General features: G+C 33.4%; 1 protein-coding gene across 1 annotated transcript in view; it reads right to left on the bottom strand.

Annotated features, from left to right (window-relative positions):
* Positions 1-21,056, bottom strand: part of LOC143918346 (neurotrimin-like) — a 192,863-nt gene extending 171,807 nt beyond the window's left edge. Inside the window, exons 1-2 of the mRNA XM_077440205.1 lie at positions 20,953-21,056; positions 19,178-19,495 (exon numbers count right to left, since the gene is read on the bottom strand). Coding sequence (XP_077296331.1) covers positions 19,178-19,349 — 172 coding nt within the window. The 5' untranslated portion in view covers positions 19,350-19,495; positions 20,953-21,056. The remainder of the gene's footprint in view (positions 1-19,177; positions 19,496-20,952) is intronic.
* Positions 21,057-25,652: the final 4,596 nt, after the last annotated feature.

Raw genomic sequence — 25,652 nt, 5'->3', positions numbered from 1 at the left:
AAGAACTATGACATCAGGTAGGATAATCTTTGCCAATTTTTAAGGAACCGTTTCAACAATGATCAGATAAAATTGGTAAACTCTGATAAGAAACGATCGATTTGAACTCACAAACATCCAAATCTAACCAGCAGTATATTAAATATTTGCCCGGGATCGAACCTAATAAACTCTTGATGCTAAAAATAAACGCAACCACTGAGCTATACTGCTGGCTTTGTATGTATACAAATGAATAAGTAAAATAAAATATATAAAGTAAAATGAAATTTATATTTATCATAACTCAAATGTGACATTTATTTATATATGTGGGAGTTTATACCCATTTATTTTATTTACACGACATCTACATACATACATATGGTCAAACATTGTAAAAAAGTATTGTAAGTATTATACAAGGCAAATACAAACATTAAAATTACAGTGACATCTATGGAAAAATTTATAGCATTTTTATAAATCATCAAATTTAAGATGCTATTTACTCGAATTTTGCTAGCGTTGTTTAATTAAATCAGATAAATTGCTAAGTTCTAATGGAAACGATCGACCTAGCGTCGAATATTCAAGATCTGGCCAGCAGCACCGAGCCAGGGAATTGGCCCGTGACCACTCAATTGAAATCATTACACGCTAATCACTGATCTATGTCGTTGATTAATACATAGACATATTGCATTCACCCTTAAAATATTACGATACAGTTCGTATTCAATTTAATAATAATTTTTCTTCATACACGTACTTAGCATCCGGTTTCATCAATTGCTACCTTGCTTACAATCTCATGGTTTCAATGCTTAATACAAGTAATATAAATCGATTTTTGATTTTGATAAATATTCAAACAGCTTTGTACAGTGCTAGCGTTTCGAAAATAATAACAAAAATTTGAAAAAAATATCGTTTTCTTTTTTTAAATAAATATTGAAATCAAACGTTCGTCTACGGTTCTTTGTTTTAACCGACCGCTAATTCTCCAACGCATAAAAGTGAAAGAGGGGAATTTCAGAAGCGAGCTCGTCAGACGGATGTTCCCCAACAGAAACATCGATAATGATTGCAAATTAAAAGGCGAACCCACCCTCTACCCTCATCCCTTGTCCCATGTACTCACCATGTCCCCGAAGTCGGTTCGGTTAATGTGCCTTGATTATAAAGTTTGGATTTTTATTTCGGCGAGGGTTCTATCTGCGATGAAGCCGATAAAACGTTGACTCATCCCGTTATATTACAATCTGACGTAAGGAAAACGTTACAGGTTATATTGAATATCACATTACTGGTTTAAATCTTGCGGGTTTTTGGCAAAAAGATCTGGTTTGATCGGCTGCCTTCCGATGACGATAAATCAATGTACGAGCACCTATACGGAAACACAATATTTGTCGAGTTATGTTGAACTTGTCGGATGAATGTTAAGGGAATGAGTCGTACATTAATATTAGCCGCAGGGCTTCCGTTCAGGGGGGCCGCGGTCCCCAGCGGTGTCGGGCATGATTGGGGGACCACATTACATACCTAAGGGCGAATCCACACAATCATCAAATATTATCAGACCATCAAAGCTACATTTTCGCATAAATAACATAAACTGTTCATATTAGCAGTAGCCACACCTTAATAAATAAAATCGATATATGTACATATTTATATATATTTTATTTTTTACATACAAAGATATATACCAGGAAGGCCTGACAGGTAGACCCCAATGCGCTTTCATACACAATTAATTACAAATATTGCAGCGTTTTTATTACATAAATCACTGTATTTCGAGAGGCTGAAGTACACGAAATTAACAATTATTTAATCAATTAATCCATTGAGACATTTATGGGTTTAGACTTGTACATAAATCAAATTCAGCAGCGTGGTCTAATGGTGAATGTTGAATTATTTCGTTCTTGATGTTACGAGTTCGATTCACCGCTAAGTCTCGTTGTTGGCCAGACCTTGATTTGTCTAGGTCGATCGTTTCTTATCAGAATTTGCCAATTTTTCTGATTTTCGTTGAAACGATTCCTGTAAAATTGGCGTTTCCTTCCCAATTTTCTGTTGCGAACCTTTAGCTATTGCTATATCTTAGGTTTCGCCATATTGCTCACCATAGATGTCTCTGTGGTTGTTTATCGGATATAAAATTCGTATTGTTACATGAAAGTTATTCATCGTTATTTATCGTATTAATACGATGTTTGTAATATATGTATACTGACCATAGATGTCAGATATTTAGATTTACATGTATCTATGTAATAATTATGTGGACCAGGAAGGCGCATTTGGGGTTTACCTGTTAAGCCTTCCTGGTATATTTGTATATATATATATATATATATATATATATATATATATGTATATGTATGTAAAAATATGTATGTAAAATAAAAATAAAATAAATAAAAAAATAAATTCAGATATTTGCGACAGCGGGTAGGATGATTTTTGCCAATTTGAGGAACCGTTTCAACAATGAAAATCAGATAAATTGGCAAACTCTGATAAGAAACGATCAACTTAGAGCACAAGTATCCAAGTATAACCAGCAGTATTAAAAATAAACACCGGATCCGAACCCAGTAATTACTCGGTGCTAAGAATAAATGCAACCACCGAGCAATACTGCTGGCTCGGTGGTTGCTGGTTGCATTGAATATATATAAATATACATATATTCAGTTAATCCTGCCAAAGGGCAAGTTTTTCATATACGGTTAGGTAGTATACAAACACTCCGCCCAAACACACTATGCACGTTCAAAAATCTTTCTTATATACACATATTTACTCAATTAGCCGTAGTGTCGATTTAACCAACAGCTAGTATAGCGGTTACCGTTTCCTATCAGAGTTTGCCAATTTATCTGCTTTTCATTGAAAGGATTCCAACAACTTGGCAACCTTGACCCATTTTCTCACAAAACTTCAAATTTGTCAGCATCCTGAATTCTGCTAATTTGTATAAATGCTGCTAATTTTTACATAGATGTCTCTGCCGATGTTAATCTCTGTTTGTATTTGAATTGTATTTTATATATGTAAATATGTATACGGGTATGTAAAATGAATAATTCTTAATCTGTATAACACACTTGTCGCTTTGGAGCAATTTGTTAATACGAGTGTGCATGATTGATTTAATTAAGTAAATTTAATTTAAGAATGGCATGTATGAAAAAAATAGGTCTATTTTTATTAATAGCATGGCACAGCACTGCACGGAAAATACTACTTCTATTGATACTATACGGCACCGCTCGCTTTCGGCACATTCATTGATATTTTGAACAAGTGCAAAGCAAAAACGACTTACATATACATATGTACATACATTACAGAGCGCGAAAATACTGTGCAATATAGCTTGAGTTGTATCGACAAGTCGATGTTATCACAATATGACTTTCCGACAATATTCATGTGGAAATGATCATGTCGATTAATGCTGTGGCCGATACAACTTACGGCTACGCATACATTACGGAACATATGAACGTGTCCATATAGAATGCACTTATATTTTTCCTACTGCTGTTTACCTGCCGTTGCTGATTTGTGCTGGGCTAATGAATAAATTAATCTTAAGGCGTACGTCTAAGCTTGAATTCAACTGGCAATCCTACTTTGGCATCAATAGGTTTTATACAATTAAAAAATATAGATTATAATAGTTTTTTAGATAAGATGGCAAATTTTTAGATCAAATTACACATGTTCAATGTGTATGCGCCCTAATGTTGCAAAATGCGCCGCAGTGCAATATGCCGGTCCGGAACGCTCCGTGAGCATTCGGTGGTGCCTGTGGGACTGAGGGGGTGTTTTGGGGGATTCATACGGGGGTTAGATGTAAGGGGTGGGTTGTGGGGGTAGTGTAGTCCCGTCTCGTCACGCCGCAGCCTCCCGTTATTATTATGCGTTTCCGCCGTGACATACTAACGATAAGCCCTAAAATTATTACATAAAAGTTGTGTACGGGCGTGTATTCAATTAAAAAATGAGCCAATCTCCTCCCCCTTGCGACCCTGCTCTTCGATAGATTAAATCTTATTTAATAATTTTTATAACCGGAGATTTGTTTGGAGTTTATAAAGAGTGAAGTATTTTCGATGCTGATCTTTTAACATTAATACATACTACTAAAAGATCATACATGGAATAAAAAACAATACACATTACAAAGTAAAGAATTATACATATTATATTAAAAAGTTTAATACTATTTTCAATTTCTATTGAGGGTGTTTAATAAATAGGAAAAACTTGTACCCATTGTACCCAAAATATTGTATCGTGGACGTGTAGACGAGTTTCCGAGATCGGAGTCAAATACGCAGCAGTAGTTGTAGTCCTGGTTTATTGTTATTGATCCGTCGACCTGCCAGCTCCGAATGAAGCATAATCCAAAACCGCGTAATATTTATAACCAGTGGGTATTCTACGCACAGAGATATTGTGGGCGAAAACACACAGTGGTATGGGACGTTCTTGGCTTCCCGCTGTGACTGTAAACAGTGGGTGTTCCCCAAACCGCATTCGGGTATAGTTGCACGTGCAGAATGCATATGTTTGGGAGGTCGCAAATCCATATTCAACCGACAAGTTTCTCCTACATTTCTACAAATGCCAAACAAAGATAAAATATGACCGAAAACATTCCAGGGGGTGATTTTTGGGACTATCTACCATGTATATGGGCTAGGGTTGCTACGTTTTTTTCGCATATTTAAAAGTATCTAAAAAAAGACGTACCACGTACAACTCTGTGTTTTCGCCCGATTGGTCGATGGGTCTTGAGACCTTATTGGTTATTATATACGGCTCATTTATACGCCAAGGCCTTTTTGGCGTGAATGCGAGACCACTAGTAAACCAGTGGTCGATAGCACCAATCACCTAATCTCTATACTACAATATTTTATTTTTATTTTATTTTATATCAATTAATCATGCACACTCGCCTATCAACATATTGCTCCAAAGCGACGGGTGTATTAAGCAAATTAAGAATAGAAGAAAAAATACATGACATTAAAAATTCTTACAATAAATAAAAATATAGCAGCCAAGTCTACAGTTAACAATTAGAATTGCCTAATTACTATTAACTGCTCTAGTTGGTCTCGCCCCCGTAACCGAGGAAGCGGCGCAGCGAATGAAAAGATATATGACAAATTTCAATGGCACCATCAACGGTTAACAAAAGCTTGTATCCGATTAAAGTTCGATATAAATTTTATTTTCTTAAAATTATATGTAGCTAGTATTTCAAATTCATCCATTACAAAGCAATGCCCTCTCGAAACATTCACCGAGATGCTAGTACTTAAAAATGAAAAATAAATCTAAATTTGCCGGCAATAATATTATATTGTACCTATGAATGTATTTATGTACGTTTTTATTTCACGCTCAATGTCAACAGTATATAATTTAAAATCTTATACATACATATATGATGTAATTCAATGAAAATACGTCAAAACTTTTCCTTTTTCGAGTTTTGCTACTCAAACATTATTTTCAGACGAAGTTTATACGAAAGCTAAAAATATTTTGTTACGTTTCGAATGTTGACATTCAGTCTGAAATTGTACTTTATTTACTCCTTTTCGGTTTGTTCAAAGATCTTTCTAAAGGTCATGGCCCATGGGAATGCTAATTACTTTAAGACCATTCATAATACTTTGTCGCGGTCTAAAAACAAATAAAAAATATATATATATATAAATATGAAAACACCTTCTCGAAAACAATTTCAAGATGAAAAATAACATAACATTCAAAGGAAAAAATCATCTACTTCATAAAATGTGAATTATTTATTGTGCCAACAATGAAGGGGAAGTCGAATCGAACAATGCTATACCGAGAACGAGAGGGGGGTTTGTGCGATTTCAAACTCCCAGCTTTCTTCTTGTCGTTTCAAGAGCGAAATTAACCATTTATATCTTTTATGTTCTCGAACGACCAGAACAATATCGAAGAGGTTGGGTAGCCTTTTGTGATCAGCCCTCAGGTGATGAGCTCCATTGCCCTCTCGTTTGTTTTGTTTCACCCTCCCACTTCTTGGCCAGTGTATTCCCGATGAGCAATTCCTACACGATTCGATATAGAGCTAACCCGTTCTCGTCCCCGATAAAATATCGCATAAGAAAATTTAATTAGAGATTCGAATCTGGATGGGGCATTGTGCTACCTGAGGTAACTAACACAGAGCCCCACCTTCATTTATGAGCGTGCTACGATGGCCAACTTCCAAGCTCCCGATAGCCTAAAGTTATGCATTCTACATTTATTATGACTGTTCGTTCGTATGAATGGTCTCCTATCCAGGATTATTGTAGGACCCCTTAGGTCCCAGCGTGCGCCGCATTGTCGGGCTGAGCAAACTTTCAATTGAAGGCATTCGCCAGGTGTGTAACTTCTAAGCGGCACTGCTTCTCAAACTGGGTGTAGTCGCATTCATCACAGATGTACCCATATTATGCCCCCTCCATTGCCGGTTCGGTTATGACTAGTTTCCGGTGAGATTTAATCGAATTTCATATCTGCAAATCGCATCTGTAAGTTGTGCTCCACACCTCGTTCACAAAATATATACATACATTCATATAGCAAATGCCCCGATTATATGGGAGAAGTTTTGTCTTATGGAACTAACTAAAGTGATTTTTGAAAATTGACATTGTACATGCAATTATGTACTTTGAATGCTGACAAACGCCGATCGTCCATGAGCCTGAAATACGCCCATAGGCGTTGTTTTTTGAGTTTGTAAAAAATAAACAAGAATACTACCCGCTAAGCCTGTCCAGGAAGCATTGAAAAAAATGCATTGAACATGGATCGTTTAATCCGTGTCAATTTTTATAAAGACTGGTTTACACCGTAATTTCCGAATTTATAACCATAGCAGAATTTCTCGATGGAAATCCCTAACTGCTGAGTATTTTAGATTGTGGCTTTGCATTTAGATTGTGAGCTTTACATTTTAACAACAATGAAGACGATAGAACTAGTTTTGGAAAAATACATTTATTAATAGACTTCTTTTGTTTATTTTATATTGTTGTAAGATATATTAGAGAGTTTAAACACACCTTTACAAAACTTGAAATCGTCGGCGGTAGTTATCTAGGATACTGCTCTAGGGTTTTTTTGGATTAGCTACAATTTTTATACCTGCTTTCTATTGGATTTCTAAATAATTCTAGTTGGAAATGTTGTGGTGAGCTTTCAACGGAAAAGACGTCGTCAGCACTCAAAGGGTTAAGCAAACTTTTGAAATTTGACAACATTATGCAACAATTATATACTGTTATTTATTTGTAACGCTGACTTGTCATGTTTTACGTCAAAATAGGTCATTTTGACCGCCTTATATTTCATAAAATTCGTAATTTTTTTAGCACTTTTTTGTATTCAAATTAAAGGCATAAACTAAAGGAAGCTCTGAATGACTTTAATTTTTAAAATTATCACGGAAACATTAAAAAACTGTTTGATAAAAAATTTCCTGAAAATAACGCTTTTTTGCCTTTCAAATGGGCGTTGTGAGTGTGGCCCACTTTGTATGGTATTTTTGATAAAATGGCAACTTTGAACTATCGTAAATCAGTCAAAACATGTCATAATTGACCCAATTAAACTACAATAGGTGAATATTGAGCGCGTATTTTTTTTAAATAAGATAAAAATTGCAACTATTCTAAAAACAACCCATATTTTCGTTGAGATAAATCGATAGGTTGGAGGCACAGGATATTGTATAAAATCTGAGAATTTTTTTTATTTAATGTTTCCTTGATACGACTCAAGTATTCCTATAGGTTAATTGATGGAAATCTAAAATTCACGTTTTTCGCTCCGGCCCAATAGTCATCTTCAATGACGAAAATGTACGAAATTGGAAAGCTTTTCAATGAAATTATTATAGAGACTTGGGCCAGTTTCTTATTTGCACTTAAGATGGTTTTAGAGCAAAATTAGTCGTAAATTGCATCACGTTTGAGTGCGACATCTCCATATTGGTGATATCTGGCCGGTTCAACGTTCACACGTTGCCCGGCCGTTATTCAGATTATTTGCGCTATCTTGTCGGGTGAAAGCCACCCACCCCCACCTCCGGGGCTGAAATTGGAGGGTGCTGGGAGCCCCGGGCATAATTCACTTGCTCGGATAATTTATAGCGATGTGAATTGCTAAAATTAGTGGACGCCCAGTGTGGGTAAAGTCTCGTTTGTGACGCTTTCGCGCTTCATTTGCACCGAATGTCAACGGCCAATGACGTGTCGCTAATCGATTCGGGCACTGTGTGAAATTTATGTTGTATTGTATGTATTTTATTAAAAAAAAAATATATATGCCTTCATGTATTTGTGATTCTGTATTTAATTCGTTAAGCAAACTTTTACACAGTGTTCGCTCTGCATATGTATGTACATTTCTAATGGAAAAGTAACCCTCATACGTCTGCTTTTACCACTCGTTGCAACGACAGGCTAAATTTACCCTTTCATTAGTGAGTGTCGTATATTTTTAAATTTAAATTTTTTCCTTTTTTACTTTTAATGCGTGTACCAAATACCGATGAAAGTACAGTTTATTTTCATATTCGTTTCTAAGCACAGTTGCCATTTAATTTTAATAGTTTAGTACTAATGCATTATTTTTAAATACAACAAATAAAAGGAGCTTTAAGTTTTTATTACAATCTATTTGTGGATGGACAACCATTGATTGACCCTTATCGTAAGCTAAAAAACCGCCTACTTAAAAACTTACAGAATTTATTTCTGTTGCTTGGAATAAATAGTGGAGTAAAATATGTGGATTGTGCTCATAATATGTATTGCAAATTCCTCAAATTTCTTTTTATTATTTTAATTTATGATATTTGAAAATAAGGATGGGTGTTTTAATCGATGTAATGGTTTAATTCAGAATATTAAGTCGATTTGCAACATAAATCCATTCCAACTACCCACTTAGCACAGCTCTTATACTTTTAAATATACATATGTACATAGCTATATACATATATAACAGTTTGAACCTATACATATGTATATAAAAAAATAATAAAATAATCAATAATTGATTTTTGTAGGTAATGTTTGAAGATACTTATGTTATGAAAATAAAGTTATGGATACTTAAAAAATAAATGAGTGACCTTTATGACCTTGTTCATATTTTTTATATTTTATTTATTTTATTCAATCAATCATGCACACTCGTCTTCTTTGCACGATATCTTTGGTCTAACATTGTACAGAAGTATTGTAAGTATTATACAAGGTAAATACAAACAACGATTAACATCCATAGGGACATCTATGGACAAATTAGCAGCATTTATACAAATAAGCGAAAATCCCCATTTTTAAAAACTCAAATTTAATTAAGTAATGCCAATTTGTTGTAACCATTTCAATGAAATCAGATAAATTGGCAAACTCTGATAGGAAACGATCGACCTTGGGGTCACGTGTACAAGGTCTAGCCAGCAGCACACACCAGGGATAGAACCATTGCTACTAGCTCATTTTGTTTAATAATGTTTGTCCAATATTTGAAATTTAACTGATCATTTTATTAATATTGTAAGAAAATGTATTGATATTACAGCACAAGATTTGTAATACATTTTATTTTTTGACATAGATATATACCAGCAAGGCTTGACAGGAAGACCCCAATGCGCCTTCCTGGACAATTAATTACAATGCAGCATTTTATTATTACATAAATCTCTGTATTTCCAGAAGCTAAATAGCACGAAATAACAATTAATTAATTAATTAATTACTTAATTAATCCATTGAGACATCAATGGATTTAGATTTTGTACATAATTTTTACAAATTATAAACAAAAAATACAGAAGATTTGTGACAACAGTACAGATGATTTTTTGCTAATTTTGAGGAACCGTTTCAACAATGATTAGATAAAATTGGCAAACTCTGATGAGAAACGATTGATTTGGAGTCACAAATACCCCAAAATCTAACCAGCAGTATGGCGGATCGAATCCACTGATCATATAGTGCTAAACATACACGCTACCATTAAGCCATATGAGAATGATTCCCAGCATTTTAGTTCGATTTATAAACATAAGAAGTCCGGTGTTGGTCACACTTTATTTTTTTCCTCGCCAATTAATAGCAAACATTCAGTAGGTACTTTCATTCATTCGCAGTGTGGAAAAACGCTTAATGAGCACACAGCACAAACTCCAACAATTTCTATTCGCTATTAGGCTCCGGACGAGTGTGGGGTTAGGAGAGACGTGGGGGGCATTGTCTAGCGCGGTAGAGGGTTAAATTGAAAGCCGGTCTGTGGGGCACGTGGGCGTCCTCCAAGGGACCTCCATGGCAAATTCATGGGGGTGAAATGGGGCCCTCAAGAGTGGCCACTCGACGTCGGTGCCTTTGTCAGCTGGTGGGGCCCTTTTGTCCCTGCCGAACATATTATGTAATACCTACGCTGGGATTCGTATTACCAAGTATTTGTTTATACAATTTAAATTTTGAATGACTATATAATAGTCATAGAGCAGTAGCGGCGAACCGTTTGCTAAAAATATGAAATCCGAGTTTGTCATGGTTTGATATATGTCATGTTAAAATCAGCCGACCCTAATATACTATAGGTACATACATAGTAGTTTTACCTGATATTTTATTTTATTTTACATGTTACACCCATTTTTACTATCCTCTTCTAACTTTCACTTACGATTTCTAGTCAGAAGAAGTTTAGATTCTTATCCGATCGTTTTCAAACTTTGCCATTTTGCTCGGTTTGGTCATCAATATATGTGGAAATGACGTCCGCCATTATGGTGGTGAAAAATAATCGCCATAGACACGTTTGAAAATACTCCATCATATTTCTCGATGACGTCTATCGTCCACATTGATCGTTAGTAGCCTCTTCTTACTTTATATATAGCCTTTTCGCCACCATCTCGCAATGTCAGATTTTATTTGTTTAATATTTTACACTCTATATTTTTTATTTTCTCGAGATCTATTGTCAACATTGCACATTAATATTATTCAAGGCCAATTACAAACATGGATCATCTAACAAAACAATCATCATACAGACATATATGGACATATTTTCGCAGCATTTTTAAATGTCAACAAACCATGAGATGTTGTAAGGTCAAAATGGGACAAGATTTCCAATTTTTGGAACTGTTACAATGACATCAGATAAATTTGCAAACTCTGAAAAGAAACGATCAACCTTTGAGTCACATATCCAAAGTCTGCCCATCAAAGAAGCCAAGAATAGAGCCTGTGATCACACAGTCGAAAGCATTACATTACATATGTTACTGGTCAAATACATATATTTCTATTTTACTTTATATGCATATATAATTATCGTCAATTAAAATCCATTCACCATCTACTGTAAGATGAAGATCTCCAACACGTTTCTATACGTCTCTTTTTTGCGCAACTCTCATCCATCTCACTCCACACATTTTTCTTATATCATCTTCCCATCTATCGTGTAGCCTTCCACTTACTATTTTACATTCTCTCACTTACAATTCCAGCACTTTTTTTGTCTACATATCATCCAATTGTCTATCTGGGTGACCCCACCATTTAAATCTCTTCACTCTCTGAAGTAGTATCATAAACATTCAAAAAAATTATTTATTAATTTATACATTGATTCGTCATTGCTATCATTTAGCTTTCATATATGTTCATACATATGTACATACATACGTTGAAAGTTTAATGTTTTACATTCTTAATTTGAAAAATGTATTCAGCTTTATTTTCAAGTTTTGGGTAAGTGATACTGATGTCGTTGACAAAAAAAGTCGTTACGTTATTTATTAGCCTTCTGTATACACATACATACATATGTATGTAGACAATTCTCGTACACAAATGACTTGGTTTACTTTTGCGTGTACAGTTTTGGTATAACGACGGGTGGGAAACCGTACCTGTTGACAGGTCCAGCATCCCCTCGAGAACGACCCTGCGAAAATATTTTAATTACATACGCTATTCGGAAAATGTCAAACACGATTTTTCTTGTGGGGTACGAACGCGAAAACTTTTCTTCGCTTTCCTCCTTCACCTCTCCCCACGAGACTTAATCACATTCTATTCTGTGTGCGTCGCTTTTCGCGGAAAAACGACGCCAATATTAAAATATTTTCCGGGGAAAATCTCAAACCAAACTCTCCTCCTGCTGCTGCGAAATTAAGACATCGCCATCTAAATGGAATTATTTAAATCGTATATTCAAACACGGCAAGTACATATACATATGTACATCTAATATCAATTAAATATATTCATTTCTATTCAATATTTAATTAATGTTTTCTACAGCACGTTAAAATTGTTTTTAAAAAGATGTTTACAAAACTTAACCTTGCGTCATCTTGAAATGTTTTATTTGTAATCACGTTGAATTATTTTTAATAAGTCAAACACGGCAAAATATCAGTAGATATACTCAATAGTTCATAAATGTCAATTAGCCATAATTTCATATTACTTAATGCTGTCAAAACAAATTTTGAAAGTATATTTGTAGATTATTTAGAATTGAAAACAATCTACCAAAATGAATTGTACCTGTTTGCTTAGACTACATATTTAAATTCCTTGTAAAATTCAAGCATATCAATTCTAATACAAACTCTGATTCACTGAAAATATCGTAACCACCTATATATGTAGGTATTTATATGTCTTTTCTCAAATCTTCCAATCAATAACTTATTTGTTTATATAAATATGTTTTATTTTAAAATAATTGAAACATAAAACCGCGATCACACATACTACATATATATGTTCTACAAGCGATATACCCTACCTAATCTAAAGTTCCGTTATTGGTTACTCATCAAAGTATGTGTGTGGATCCATACACGTGTACACATACATATGTATATGTATGTATTCTCGTAATATGATTTGACCGCGCGATCACTTCCGCAAATTGACCACGTAGGACGTGACCGAAGGAAATTACATGACCAAATTGACAACCTCGTATGAAGCGTTGAGACAATTCCAAACACATATGTAAATCTATTCAGGGGGTCTTCGTATTGACAACAGTCAATTTCGCACCCCCGTAACTGCAAATCCGACAAACAACCCTTGGCAAACCCCAACATTCATCCCCGTTCAAATCCGTCGACTATGCAGGATGAGGTGAGGATATCTGATGATTTCAATGTGACATAAAGCATTCAAAGCACATCTTTCTATATGCATTGATGGTACTGTGTGTAATAAATACATATACAGTTAGTAATAGCCATGAGATTGTATTAAGTATATATCAGAAAGGCTAAACATGTAAACCCTAATGCGCCTTCCTCACCAATATATACATTGATAAACAATTTATATAGTGATTTTTAAAGAGAGTCATAGAGATACATTTGCATTTTCGAAGTATTTATTCAAATCATCGGATTTGAGATGCTAAAAAACGTGAAATTACTACTTTTTTAGAACCGTTCCAATGAAAATCAGATAAATTAGCAAACTTTGATAGAAAACAATCAACCTGGAGTCACATATCCAAGGACTGGCCAGCAGCAACGAGCAGAGATTGAACCTGTGACCACTTGATTACATGCTAACCACTAATATATGCCATGCTATACGTTTTTTCTATTGTACTTACGTGGGCTATGCATGGTATTCCCTCGAATAAACGACATATAACTTCTTCCTTTCTCATTAGTCTTTTTAATATTTAGAAGAATATTTAATAACGGAGCTGGAACCAAATAAACAGTGCATCCCTTTCTGTCTTAGAATTCATCTCATACAGGTAGATTTAAACATTTCTAAAGTAATATACTATTATATCTGGATTTAAATTACATTTTATTTCATACTGACATAAAATAGGGCTGTACACCCGAAACCTTAATTTTGTTGCCGTTCCTTTCTTTGATATATATATATATATATATTGAGTGAATGCGACAATATACATCAATATATATATATTGAGTGAATGCGACAATATACATCAATATATATATATATTGAGTGAATGCGACAGTTGCGCCTCAACCAGATAAAACGTATTTTAAATTGACAAAATCGAGGTTTCGTATTCTCCTATTTTCTCCTCCGAAACTAGACCAATTTAAAAAAAAAAAATCATCATCGGTATGAGAAAGATATTTTCTGTGCAACTATGCGCGTATTTTTTTTTAAATCAACCGTTAAATAAGCACGCTGGACTCTTTTCGTGGGTGTAAAAAAGAGGCGATTTTATTGATGTTTGGCGGCTCCTAGCTCCTATAAAAAATAATTAATCAAAAAAAATAAAACGATAGATGCAGCCCAATGATATCCATAGCATATTAAAAAATAATTTCTCTAGTGCCATAATTGAGGAAGGGAGAAGTGTAATACGTTTGTATGGACAAGGCGCTGGTGTCCACCCCTCTTAAGGATAATCTTGAGAGTCAACTTATAGATGAAAAGTCAAAGAAACTGAATGTTTTGGTTTTATCTTTCGACAAAATTATAACAAGATGTCGACATTTCAAAAGGCTAAAATTTTTGACAAGATTCATATACGCATTGTTCAAATTCAGCTTCGTCATCTGTTAAATCTAATTTATAATCATAATATTCAAATAACTGTAGGTCTTTTTTAATTATTCATATTACGGTTTCAAAAATCTTTTACAAAAAACGTTACTTTCATATAAAAGATTTCACTGCTTTGTTTAATGGTAAAATATCATCACGTTTACATTCCTTATCAAATACACCTCCTTTTATATTATATTACACATTCGAAAACATACGTGTGCAATACAAAAAAGTGACTCACATTCAGCAGAGCCCACTTTCTGGTTTTTTAAGGTTCGCACAGTGCTCTGTTTGTGCAATTGTAATTTCCTAGCTTTCGTGCAGGCTTCCGAATAAAAAGCGCAAGTTTTAACCCTTTAGCCGCGGGGTGGCTGACTGGTTTGAATAAATTACACCGCCAAAAACGCCATAATTGCGACGGTCGCCGCGGAATAATTCATCACGCCGGGGAACTCTCGTCAAGCCCGAATGAACACGGGTGCAAATCGCGCCTCGGGGCTCCGACCCTGGCTCATTTGGACCAGAGGTCTGAAAGGGATGAAGGGCTGGAGAGGTGGGGTGGTTATGGGGCTCGATATGGGGAAACAGTGTCCCCGTCTAGTACGGCTCTGGCGCAAATTGATTTGCGCTGATAATGCTCTGATTGCTAAACTCAATCATCGAATACAGCACGCCGAGTATAACTCTACCTATGTACATATATATAGAGCTGATGAAAATATGAACTGAGATCTGCCCGTTCGATTCAAATTCAATTAAATCAACTTAAAATCAATTAGAATTATAAATTCATGCACGAAAATAATACCGTTCGGGTACATATATATGTTAATATAAGTAAAAGTACAAGAAGTTTGTCCTATAAAATGAATTTACCTTGTTAACTGTATTACGGTTGATGTATTACATACATTACATTTTATACCAGGAAGGCCTTACAGATAAACCCCATTGCGCCTTCCTGGCCAATTACAAACAATGCAGAATTTTTAATTACAAAAGTCGCTGAATTACGAGACACTGAAAAACTAGCAAATTAACGAGACATCTATGAATTGTACATAAATTTGATTGTACATTAATCATACTCAAATAATGGTGACATAGTAGGTAGGAAGATTTTTAACCAATTTTAAATCGGGAACCGTTTCAACAATGAAATCAGAGAAATTGGCAAACTCTGATAGGAAACGATCAATCTGGAGTCAGAAATATTCAGGTTTGACCAGCAGCACTACAGATATACTCAGAAAAAATATATTCAATCGAGATCAGCTCATGGAATCAAACCCGGCGCCTCTCGGTGTTAGGCAGAAGCTTAACGACAGAGCTATGATAATATAAACATATAATAAATATAAATAGTAAAAGTAACCTAATAAAGACTAAGAGCACATTTTACATTTAACCAAATGATTTTACCCGCTATGTCACAAATATCTGAATTTGATTTATGTGCAATCTGTAAAAAAGGTATGTACAAGTCTACTAAATCCATAGATGTCTCTATGGATTAATTTATTAATTAATTAATTGTTAATTTCATGTTCTTCGACCTCTCGAAATGCAGCTAATGCAGCTAATTAATTGTCTAGGAAGGCGCATTGGGGTCTACCCGTTAGGCCTTCCTGGTTTATATCTATGTAAAATAAAATAAATAAAAATAAAAAATAAATTTCATCGCCGCACCTTTTTGTATACAGCTTTATCGAAAATTTTTTAAAAATCACGAAATATACTTTTTTTTTAATTTATTGGCTTTCAAAACTGTTCATAGATATAATTGTAAAGAAACATAAAATAATCTAGCTTCATTTAAGGTGTAGCAAATGTATGCTCACGAGTGGGCGCGTGGCGGTTTTGAACCTAGCCCAAGTGCCCACCGGTGGGCGCACGGCGACAATGTGAGTAAATATCATGAGGAACTTTAAAATTAATTTCCTCACTTTCAAATGGTAAATTTATTACGTTTTTTGAATAAATTTAATCTATTTTACATTGAGCTTATCTGATACTCATAATTAGAAGTTTGGCTTCAATAATATTGATTAAATTTTTGTAGTGTATATAATATCGACTATTACTACAATCAATATTTGTTTGAAATGTCAAAACTTCATTATCTCAAAATATTATGAGTGTTTTAAAGTATTTATAAAATATATATGTAAATATATATATATAACATCTTATCTTCACATTAATGATATAAACATTAATTATCATATTATGCTACTTGTAAATAGGTTTTTGAACTCTTTTTCCAATTATGCTGTACATTAACATTAGAATAATATAATACTATGATTACTAACCAAAATAAATTAAATTGTAAACGGAAAATGATCAGTAGATCAGTAGCTATTAAAATAGATATAAGATGTATTGTGAACATAATTTTGTAATAATAAAAAGCATTTAAAAATCAAAAAAAATAGGCTGCTATTTATGCTACAGTTTTTAATCTAAAAAATATTTTTGAACGCATTCAATAAATATAACCAAACAAATTGTATGACACAATATGAAATGAAATATTACACATTAATCAAATATTTTTCTTAATGATAAAATCATTTTTTTCTTACAATTACTTTAATGTGACAATCTTTTCTATCTGATTCATTATAAAAATAATCAGTGGAGCATTAGCGATGATGAAAGAAACGATCTGATGTAATACGAGAAGTGCAAATCAGTCTGAGCGTTGTACGTATAAGCTACAAAGGGATTTACAAAACGATCCGAAGGGATAAATTTGAATCCAGACATACATACATATATTAGGGGGAGAAAAATCGTTTATGAGTAGTAGTTCTACCTCCGTACTTTATGAAAGGGGACGCTAACATATCGAATGTCAGAATACTTATTATTACTACCGAACCGGGAAAAGAACACTGTGTTTTATATCATGCGCTCTGATTCTGCATATTACATCTGCAACATGCGACCAGGAAGCGGGATAATTAATTTAAAATAAAATGTCTACGTTGAATTGAGGGATTTTGTCAAAAATTAGGGGACGCGTTACTGCGTTTGATGAATAGGTACGTACGTAGGGAGGGTATGCATTTTGTATGCAGTCTGAAACAATCTGGGGTATGTAATGTCATTTGCCCTCTTGCATTCCATGCCATATACTTCTGATGCAATTCCTCTCGGTAATTGTAAAACGTTCTGTTTCCATTCCAGCGTCATTGCGCACATGCATCAATGTCACTAGAAATTGTTACATTTTGGTACGCCCACCAATACGTTGACCACCACTTGGATATTAATTTAGTAATTAATTAGATATTTACTGGATTAATCGATGGGTTAATATTGTTGTGTTTTCAGATTAAAATGGAACTTTAAATCTTTACCTAAATCAAGTGATTTTATATTATCTACTATCTCATCTATCTTATGACTATTTGTAGCAAATAGTCATAAGATAGTGTTCTTAAACTAAAAGTTTCTTAAACTGATTTTTTTATGAGCCTATTTTGCATGAATTACGATTATTTTTTTTAATTGTTTTTGACTACTTAAAAAAACCAAAAATATATTTCTTTGAATATTCTGTGAATAATTTAAATATTTTAATCATTGTAAATAAATTAATGCCATTATACATATAATATAACATAATACTGCTTTATAATTGTATGTTTGATAAATCATGAAAATCTAATCCAGAGCGGATATTTATCAAGTTCTTCTCTATTATTTGATACTTGAAAAATGTTATTTAAATATAATTATTTTTTTAATTCATATTAAATCATTTAAACATAAATCGATATATACAGACAAACATGTAATATCGAATTATTATTTATTATTAATCTTATATATTTGATTATATTTTTAATTCTTATCATTATTACTGCTGTTATCCACATTATAAATAGTTTTTCTTTTATTTTATTTTTAAATATGTAAAAATTTTAATAAATGGTTTATCTTTTAAATAATTATATTTTGTTAATGTTTGATATTAAAACTGTAAATTTTCCGAAAAAAGTAGGTTTTAAGCAGATAACGATTTTTTTTCAATAATAATATAGCCTAAAGTATTAAGTCTTCTATAATGGTTTATCTTTTGAATAAATATATTTTATTGTAAATTATTTGTACCTATATTTAATCAAACTGTAAATTTTCCAAGAATAAATAACTAAATAAATAAATAATAACAGAATATTCCGAGGAACACGGGTTTTGTTAATATAACAATATAGGGAATGCAAACATTTCCAGTAAATGAAATATAAATATGTTGATTTTTTTTATAAACCTGTCATTACATTTTAAGCATAAACATTCCAAAATGCCTCGTGGTTTTTCAATTTACATGAAAATTCAATTTTGTAAACAGCGGCCATTTTGATTTTGTCCACAGAATCTTTGATCTTGTTCTTATTTCATACATCTACATATGTATATATACAAAAAGTAAAGATTCCAAACGCTTCATCACATTTCAATTATGATAACCGACAGCACAAGGTATCCAATCTAATGTTATAAAATCAAATACTGACCGTTATTGGTGCCGTTTTCGGCGAATCCTTCAGGATATTCCGTGGTGGTAGTGGCAGGGCGTGCGCCCGCGGTCAACAGAGCCCCCATCAGCATCGCCCCCAACGCCCCCAACAAGGGCAGAGCCCCAGGCAGTATCGGCGCCCCCGTCCTCCTGCTCCCCATGACCACCATTTCGACGAAGGACTCCGATCACATCGATCTCCGATCAGATCGCTAATTCACACACTGCACATTTATCTAAATATATACCTGTAAGTTTATCAAATCTGTCAATCGTATCCGTAAATCACATTTCCGACCGGTGTCAATGCGTCAAGCTGTCAATTTAAAAAAAAAAAAAAACATGAAATTCGCACGAACGGAAGCCGAATTTTCTGACCGGTTATGAAACCTATTAAATTTCTATTTATAGCCGAATTTAAAAGCCGTATTCAAACTGGGCAAAGTTCACAATTTTTTCAATACAAATCGATAGTTTCTTTTACATACATATGTACACTACATTTTAAATACGAACTTTTCTATGCAGATTATCAAAATATATAAATTGTTAATTCAACAATTACATTTCATTTTACCGACCATACTAGTGTATCAATGATATCACTTTTATCGCTTTTTTTACTTAAATTTCGAACAGAGATGGAATTGAAATAGTTACAAAAGACCAAAGAAAATTTTTACTTTTGAACAAAACTAAATTCATATCGTATTACCGACCACACTATTGTATCAATGATATCACTTTTATTGCCTTTTTGACTTAAATTTCGAACATAGAAGGAATTGGAATAGTTTTAAAAGACAACACAAAAATTTTACTTTTGAACAAAACTAAATTCATTTCGTATTATCGACCACACTATTATATAAATTGCATCACTTTTATCGCTTTTTATAACTTAAATTTTGAACAGAGATAGAATTAGAATAATTTTAAAAAACAACACAAAAATTTTACTATTGAACAAAACTGAATTTACTTGGAAGTGATACGAATAAAAATATAAAATTAGCATCACGAAATAAACAACCTTTTCTTTTATTATTTTATAATCTACTTGAAAAACATAGACTATGACAAATGCCAAAAAATAGTTCATAGATACTTATAAATAAATAAATTGCATTTGAAGTGTATATTAGAATACCTTCTTTTCTTTAAAATATTATACTATATATATATATTTTTATATTGAGTTAATATCTAATATATAATTTTGAGAGAGACTTTATATGTTTGTTTAGTGAAAAAATGGATGTAAAACTATTCAAATAAATTTAATAAACTGTTTACTATTGTTTAAGCGGTTTATATTACAAATACCGAGCAAAGCCAGGTAAAACCACTAATGAATAATAATGCGCAGAACGAACTATTTTTCGTATTTAAATAAACATGATGAATTCAAAAAAGTATTTTATTATTATGAAAATAAAACTGTTGTTATATATTTAAGGTTGTATGTACGTTATTATCAAAATTTCAATGATTTTTCTCTCTAGTGCATAATATGCATGTTCTACATATTATGCACTAGAACATGTAGAATTGTGCAACATGATGTTCTTATGAATCAAAAGTTTTTGTCGGATATGTCTGATAAGATCCAATTTCCAATCCAATCAGCATGTGATAATTTTAAAAAGTGCCCCTAAAAATTTCAAAATTTTCAAATCGGCAACACATTTTCCAAATAGAATCGAAAGCATCGGCAGTGGGTGTAGATACGGTGCGCAAATTTCATCGAGAGCGGGAAAATTCAAATCATACGATGAGCGGAAGACGACAAGACGAGCAGATCTCGGAAAAGCGCACGAGCGGAGAGACGAGATGACGCGAGTATGCGACGCCGGCGCCGCACTGCAACTGGCACTAAACGTCTTCGGGAAACATGACCGCCCCTCCAACGAGAAAAGGCAGGACTCGGGCCACACAGGGACCAATCAGAGACGAGCAGGGGTGGGGCTTTACCCCCACTGTAATCAAAGCCACCACTCCGCGTGCGCCAAACTGTTGGTCCACGCGCGCCGTCACCGTGGCCTACCAATGTCGGCGTGGCGGCCGCACACGATTTTTCCCAATGCGAAAGAAAATTTCCTCGGCCTATATACACGTCGATGTACCGCACGAGCCTTTTCCCGACCATTTCCTTCTCGCCCTCTCGTCGTCCTTTGCGCGCTATAAAAATCATTTATATACATCGTGGCTGTGTGAAATTTTGGATCGTATGATGCGTAATGGAATGGTCCGCGTGCGTGGGCATTTTCCGGTCTCGGTCGCGCGCGCATGTCATTGGTGTGTACGGAAAACGGTCTGTATTTTAAGAAAATTCAAATGTGTGTTTTTAAATTATCTGTATTTACATGAATGAAGACCGTCGGATGTTGATTTTTATATTTTATACAGTATGTGTGATTATTTAGTTTAACACTTTCAATGCTGAGCTAGAATCCGTGCTATGCTGATATTTTATAAAATAGCTCTGTCTCACAAATGTTTTGACAGTGTGGAGGTCTAGACGTTTCTTGGAAGGCGCGTCTACCTGAATCTTGCATAAAGCACGCTATACAGTACCTATATTTATTCATAGCCAGCAGCGTGGCTCGGTCGTTAAGCTTCTGCTTAACACTGAGAGGCGCCGAGTTCGATCCCTTGAGCTGACCTCGATTGAAAAGAATTTTTCTGAGTATATCTGTAATGCTGCTGGTCAGACCAGGATTTGTGACTCCTGGTTGATCGTTTCCTATCAGAGTTTGCCAATTTTCTCTGATTTCATTGTTGAAACGATTCCCGATTAAAAATTGGCTAAAAATCCTTCCTACCCACTATGTCACCACTATTTGAGTATGATTAATGTAAATATTACAATAAAATGTATGTACAATTCATAGATGTCTCGTTAATTGTCGAGTTTAAGTCAGCGTCCCGTAATTTAGCGACTTATATAATAAAAAAATGCTGTATTGTTTGTAATTTGGCCAGGAAGGCGCATTGGGGTTTACCTGTAATGCCTTCCTGGTATGAAATAAAAAAAAAAATAAAAAAAAAAAATTATTTTCGCTAGTATCATCTTCTTTATTATTATTAAAATGCAAAGCCCTCTGAATAAAAAAAAATCTATTACGAGACTGTAGATTTCGTATACACTCTCTGTTCCATACTCAACATCAGTGTCATACATATTCTCCATACTAAAACGTAATAAAAAAAAATAATAGTAACAACACTCGAATGTTTACTCGATTTGTATACTCGAAATTATATACATACATTTATTCAAAATCTGCACTCTCTAAGATGAATCCGCACTCTCTAAGACGGTCCAGGTTGTAAATGTGTAACTTTTCATATGATATCTCGTAAAAAAGGAACTGGTGGTTTTTCCCTTATTTGGTTCCCTTAAAAGATAGCGTAAAAGTCCACAATTGCTAAAAGGTATTACATGATATTTTCCAGGAATCGACTAAACATTATCGTGTAAGCAGGTAAATCGAAAAAAAATTGGCATTTTTACATATAAAGTGATAGCATCATATTTGGGTCACCAATTAGACATTTTAGTATATTCACTTACATTTACTAAGCTTTTTGTATAAAAATATAATCACCAACACGTCTATATTTTTTGAATAAGTTAAAAAATAAACAGTAAATAGCATTATATAAAATTTAAAAAAGAGTGTATAGAGACCTTTAGGCGAAAAAATTGAATGCTTCTCGCGTTACTACAGCAAGTGCGTATTTTTTTTTTAACCTTTCTGTTGGAAAGGGACAAAGTGCACTCGAAATTTTGTGAACACGACAGGCGTGTCGTTAGCACCCAACGGGTTAAATTTCACTCGTGTGGATTTGAAACGTACTTGATCATATCCAATTAACCTTCCAGCGGGCGCGCTGTCGTAAAATTTACGACAAATGCGCTTTATCGCATCTCCTACTTTTACCACTTAGTGATAAGCATCGAGCTTCGAGCTATTCGAAGGTCAGTGTTTCCCGAAACTGCAGGCGAATCGGTTGTGCTTAGAAGTTGTTGTGAGTCATTGATATTTGGGAATTTCCGTTGAGCGTTCCGTTGAATCCTTTACATGCAAGTGGCATTCTGCAGTTGATGTGGTTTGTAATAATTGTAAGGATAAAAATATTAATTCTGACTAATAGGTAATATTGATTCTGATTAATAATTCTAACTAATCATCGAATAGGTCGATAAAATATTTTGTTTTGAAATGTTAGCATATTTAGAGTTTTGTTTTGGTTTTTTGTTTGGAAAGTAAAATATATATTTTTAAAAGTATTGTCATTTATCATTTTTCATAACCTTACAATATTTCCTTAATATTTACATAAAGAAATCACCATTTATATAAATAAAACAGCATTTACAAGGAGAAAACTTGATGACGTAAAATTTACGACATGCGCCTGCTCAAAGGAAATAACTCCGCGCGCCCGCTGGAAGGTTAATACATTAATGTTTGAATATTTGTCTGGGTGAAAATTATTTTGATTGAGTGTGTAGATGTTGCTTTAAACAAATGTAAAACATATCTGTTTAATTTTTATTATCAGCTGATTTTATTAAATACTAGTGGTAATATGGTATTTGTAATATGGTGACCGGAAAAATGCATTCGAGATAGTGCATTAGAGACATCCAAACATTCAAAGATGCTCAAGGAGAACTAACGCAATAGCATTCCACAAAAAAGCGTCAAGGGGTAATTGTATGTTATTCAAGTGTGCTGAAATTTTATTGCGTAAGTTCTTTTAGAGCGCCTTTGGAAATTAGGACTTCTCAAAACTGCGTTATTATTCAGTGCAATTTAGTGCATCTTTCCGGGAACCTTGTAATATAAACCGCTTAAACACGGCTAATCTAAAAGTAAACATTTTATTTTAATTTATTTAATTTTTTTATTAAATTTAACGTCTCGGATTCAACGCTCCAAAATTTACTTATATACAAAGTCTCTTTCAAAATTATATATTAGAAGGTGAAAGTTCAACTGATTTTTACCTACATACTAATATACATTTTTTAAATATTAAAAAAAATAAGAAATACACCCTACATTGCAATTTTACTGAAATTTAAATACCAGAATTTTAATACTAGTTAAAAAAAAATAAGATTTAAAATCAACCCTTATAAACGTGGTGGCATGAAAAACTTGCAAATATATCGTATATTAAATTAAATTAATTTATGTATAATAAATGTAAATAAATCCTAGAATTAAAGCTACTATCCTGTTTACGCGGGATCTTTCGTGTTATTTAATATTTCCATTAAAAACTATTTTTTCTTTAGTTGTTTTAAACTAACCTAACCTAAGCTAAACTTATTTCGACACGAAGACTTTCCGCAATTCCAAGAAACACGCAAAATATGGTAGAGCTTAATCTCGTGACTGTTGGGACAAATCATCTTGTTTGGAAAGACGCCTTTGTAATAATTCCTCGGCTTATTTTTCCTTATGAGGCAGATTGGAGACTAATTTAGAAAATAATTAAATAAAACAACTTTGGAATTTGGAAAATAATTAAATTAAACAACATAGAAAAATTATTTTCATTTTAAAATATTAAATCAAATGAAAAAAAATTGACCCGCATTTACAATATATACATATATATAAATGTAGTACAGAATAAAGATCAAAAGACGTTTTTAATATTAGGTAGATTTAAAATAGGATACATTTAAATTTTAAAATTACATAGTTATTGTTTATTATACATCTTGTCATCTTTTGGTATAATTTATGTAGCTAGAATAATTTTCTTTAGAAGTATGTAAATGTATGACATTTCAATGGATTTATTATATTCATAGCACTTAATGATATTCCCTACAAAAATTTACATAGGTCGATGTTTTAAATATATTTTTTTACAGCCTCTCACTATCTACATATTGCTGGGTGAAAGCCTCCCCTCTGAACATATCTCATTCATCTCATCCCACACATTTTTCTAATTTTATATCCCCGTTTCCCTTTCAGCCTTCCTTCCACCCTTTAACATTCTTTCAGGTACCATTCAAGCAATTATTTTATCCATCTTTCGTCTATTTCAATCCCTTCACTCTCTCCACTATATCAACTACCCTTGTAGAACTTCTCACCTAAGTATTCCGTCTCTTATATTTTTTCGTTATGCCGACCATACAGAATTCCATACTTCTTTGAGAGCATTAGACTTTAAACAAAGTTCCGGTTTTGAATGCTCGAGTTCTACATCCATCGTCATATAATCTAAAATATAGGTCTAGAAAAACATACATCCATCGATAATATGGTAAGTATTGGAGCCACTAATTGACAATCATTTACGAAAAATAATTCTGACTGGTCTGTATTAGGTTTATTAAGATTTAATCTCTGATTTATCAGCATCATAGTCTGTGATAATAATCTTCGTATGTCGGTAAAATATCAAAGAGATTAGAAGAGTGGCAGTGGTTCAAA

The sequence above is a fragment of the Arctopsyche grandis genome, chromosome 10 (assembly GCF_051622035.1).
Source record: "Arctopsyche grandis isolate Sample6627 chromosome 10, ASM5162203v2, whole genome shotgun sequence".
NCBI lineage: Eukaryota > Metazoa > Arthropoda > Insecta > Trichoptera > Hydropsychidae > Arctopsyche > Arctopsyche grandis.
Note: the sequence above shows the minus strand (reverse complement) of the source record. Positions and strands in the feature narration are given on the sequence as shown.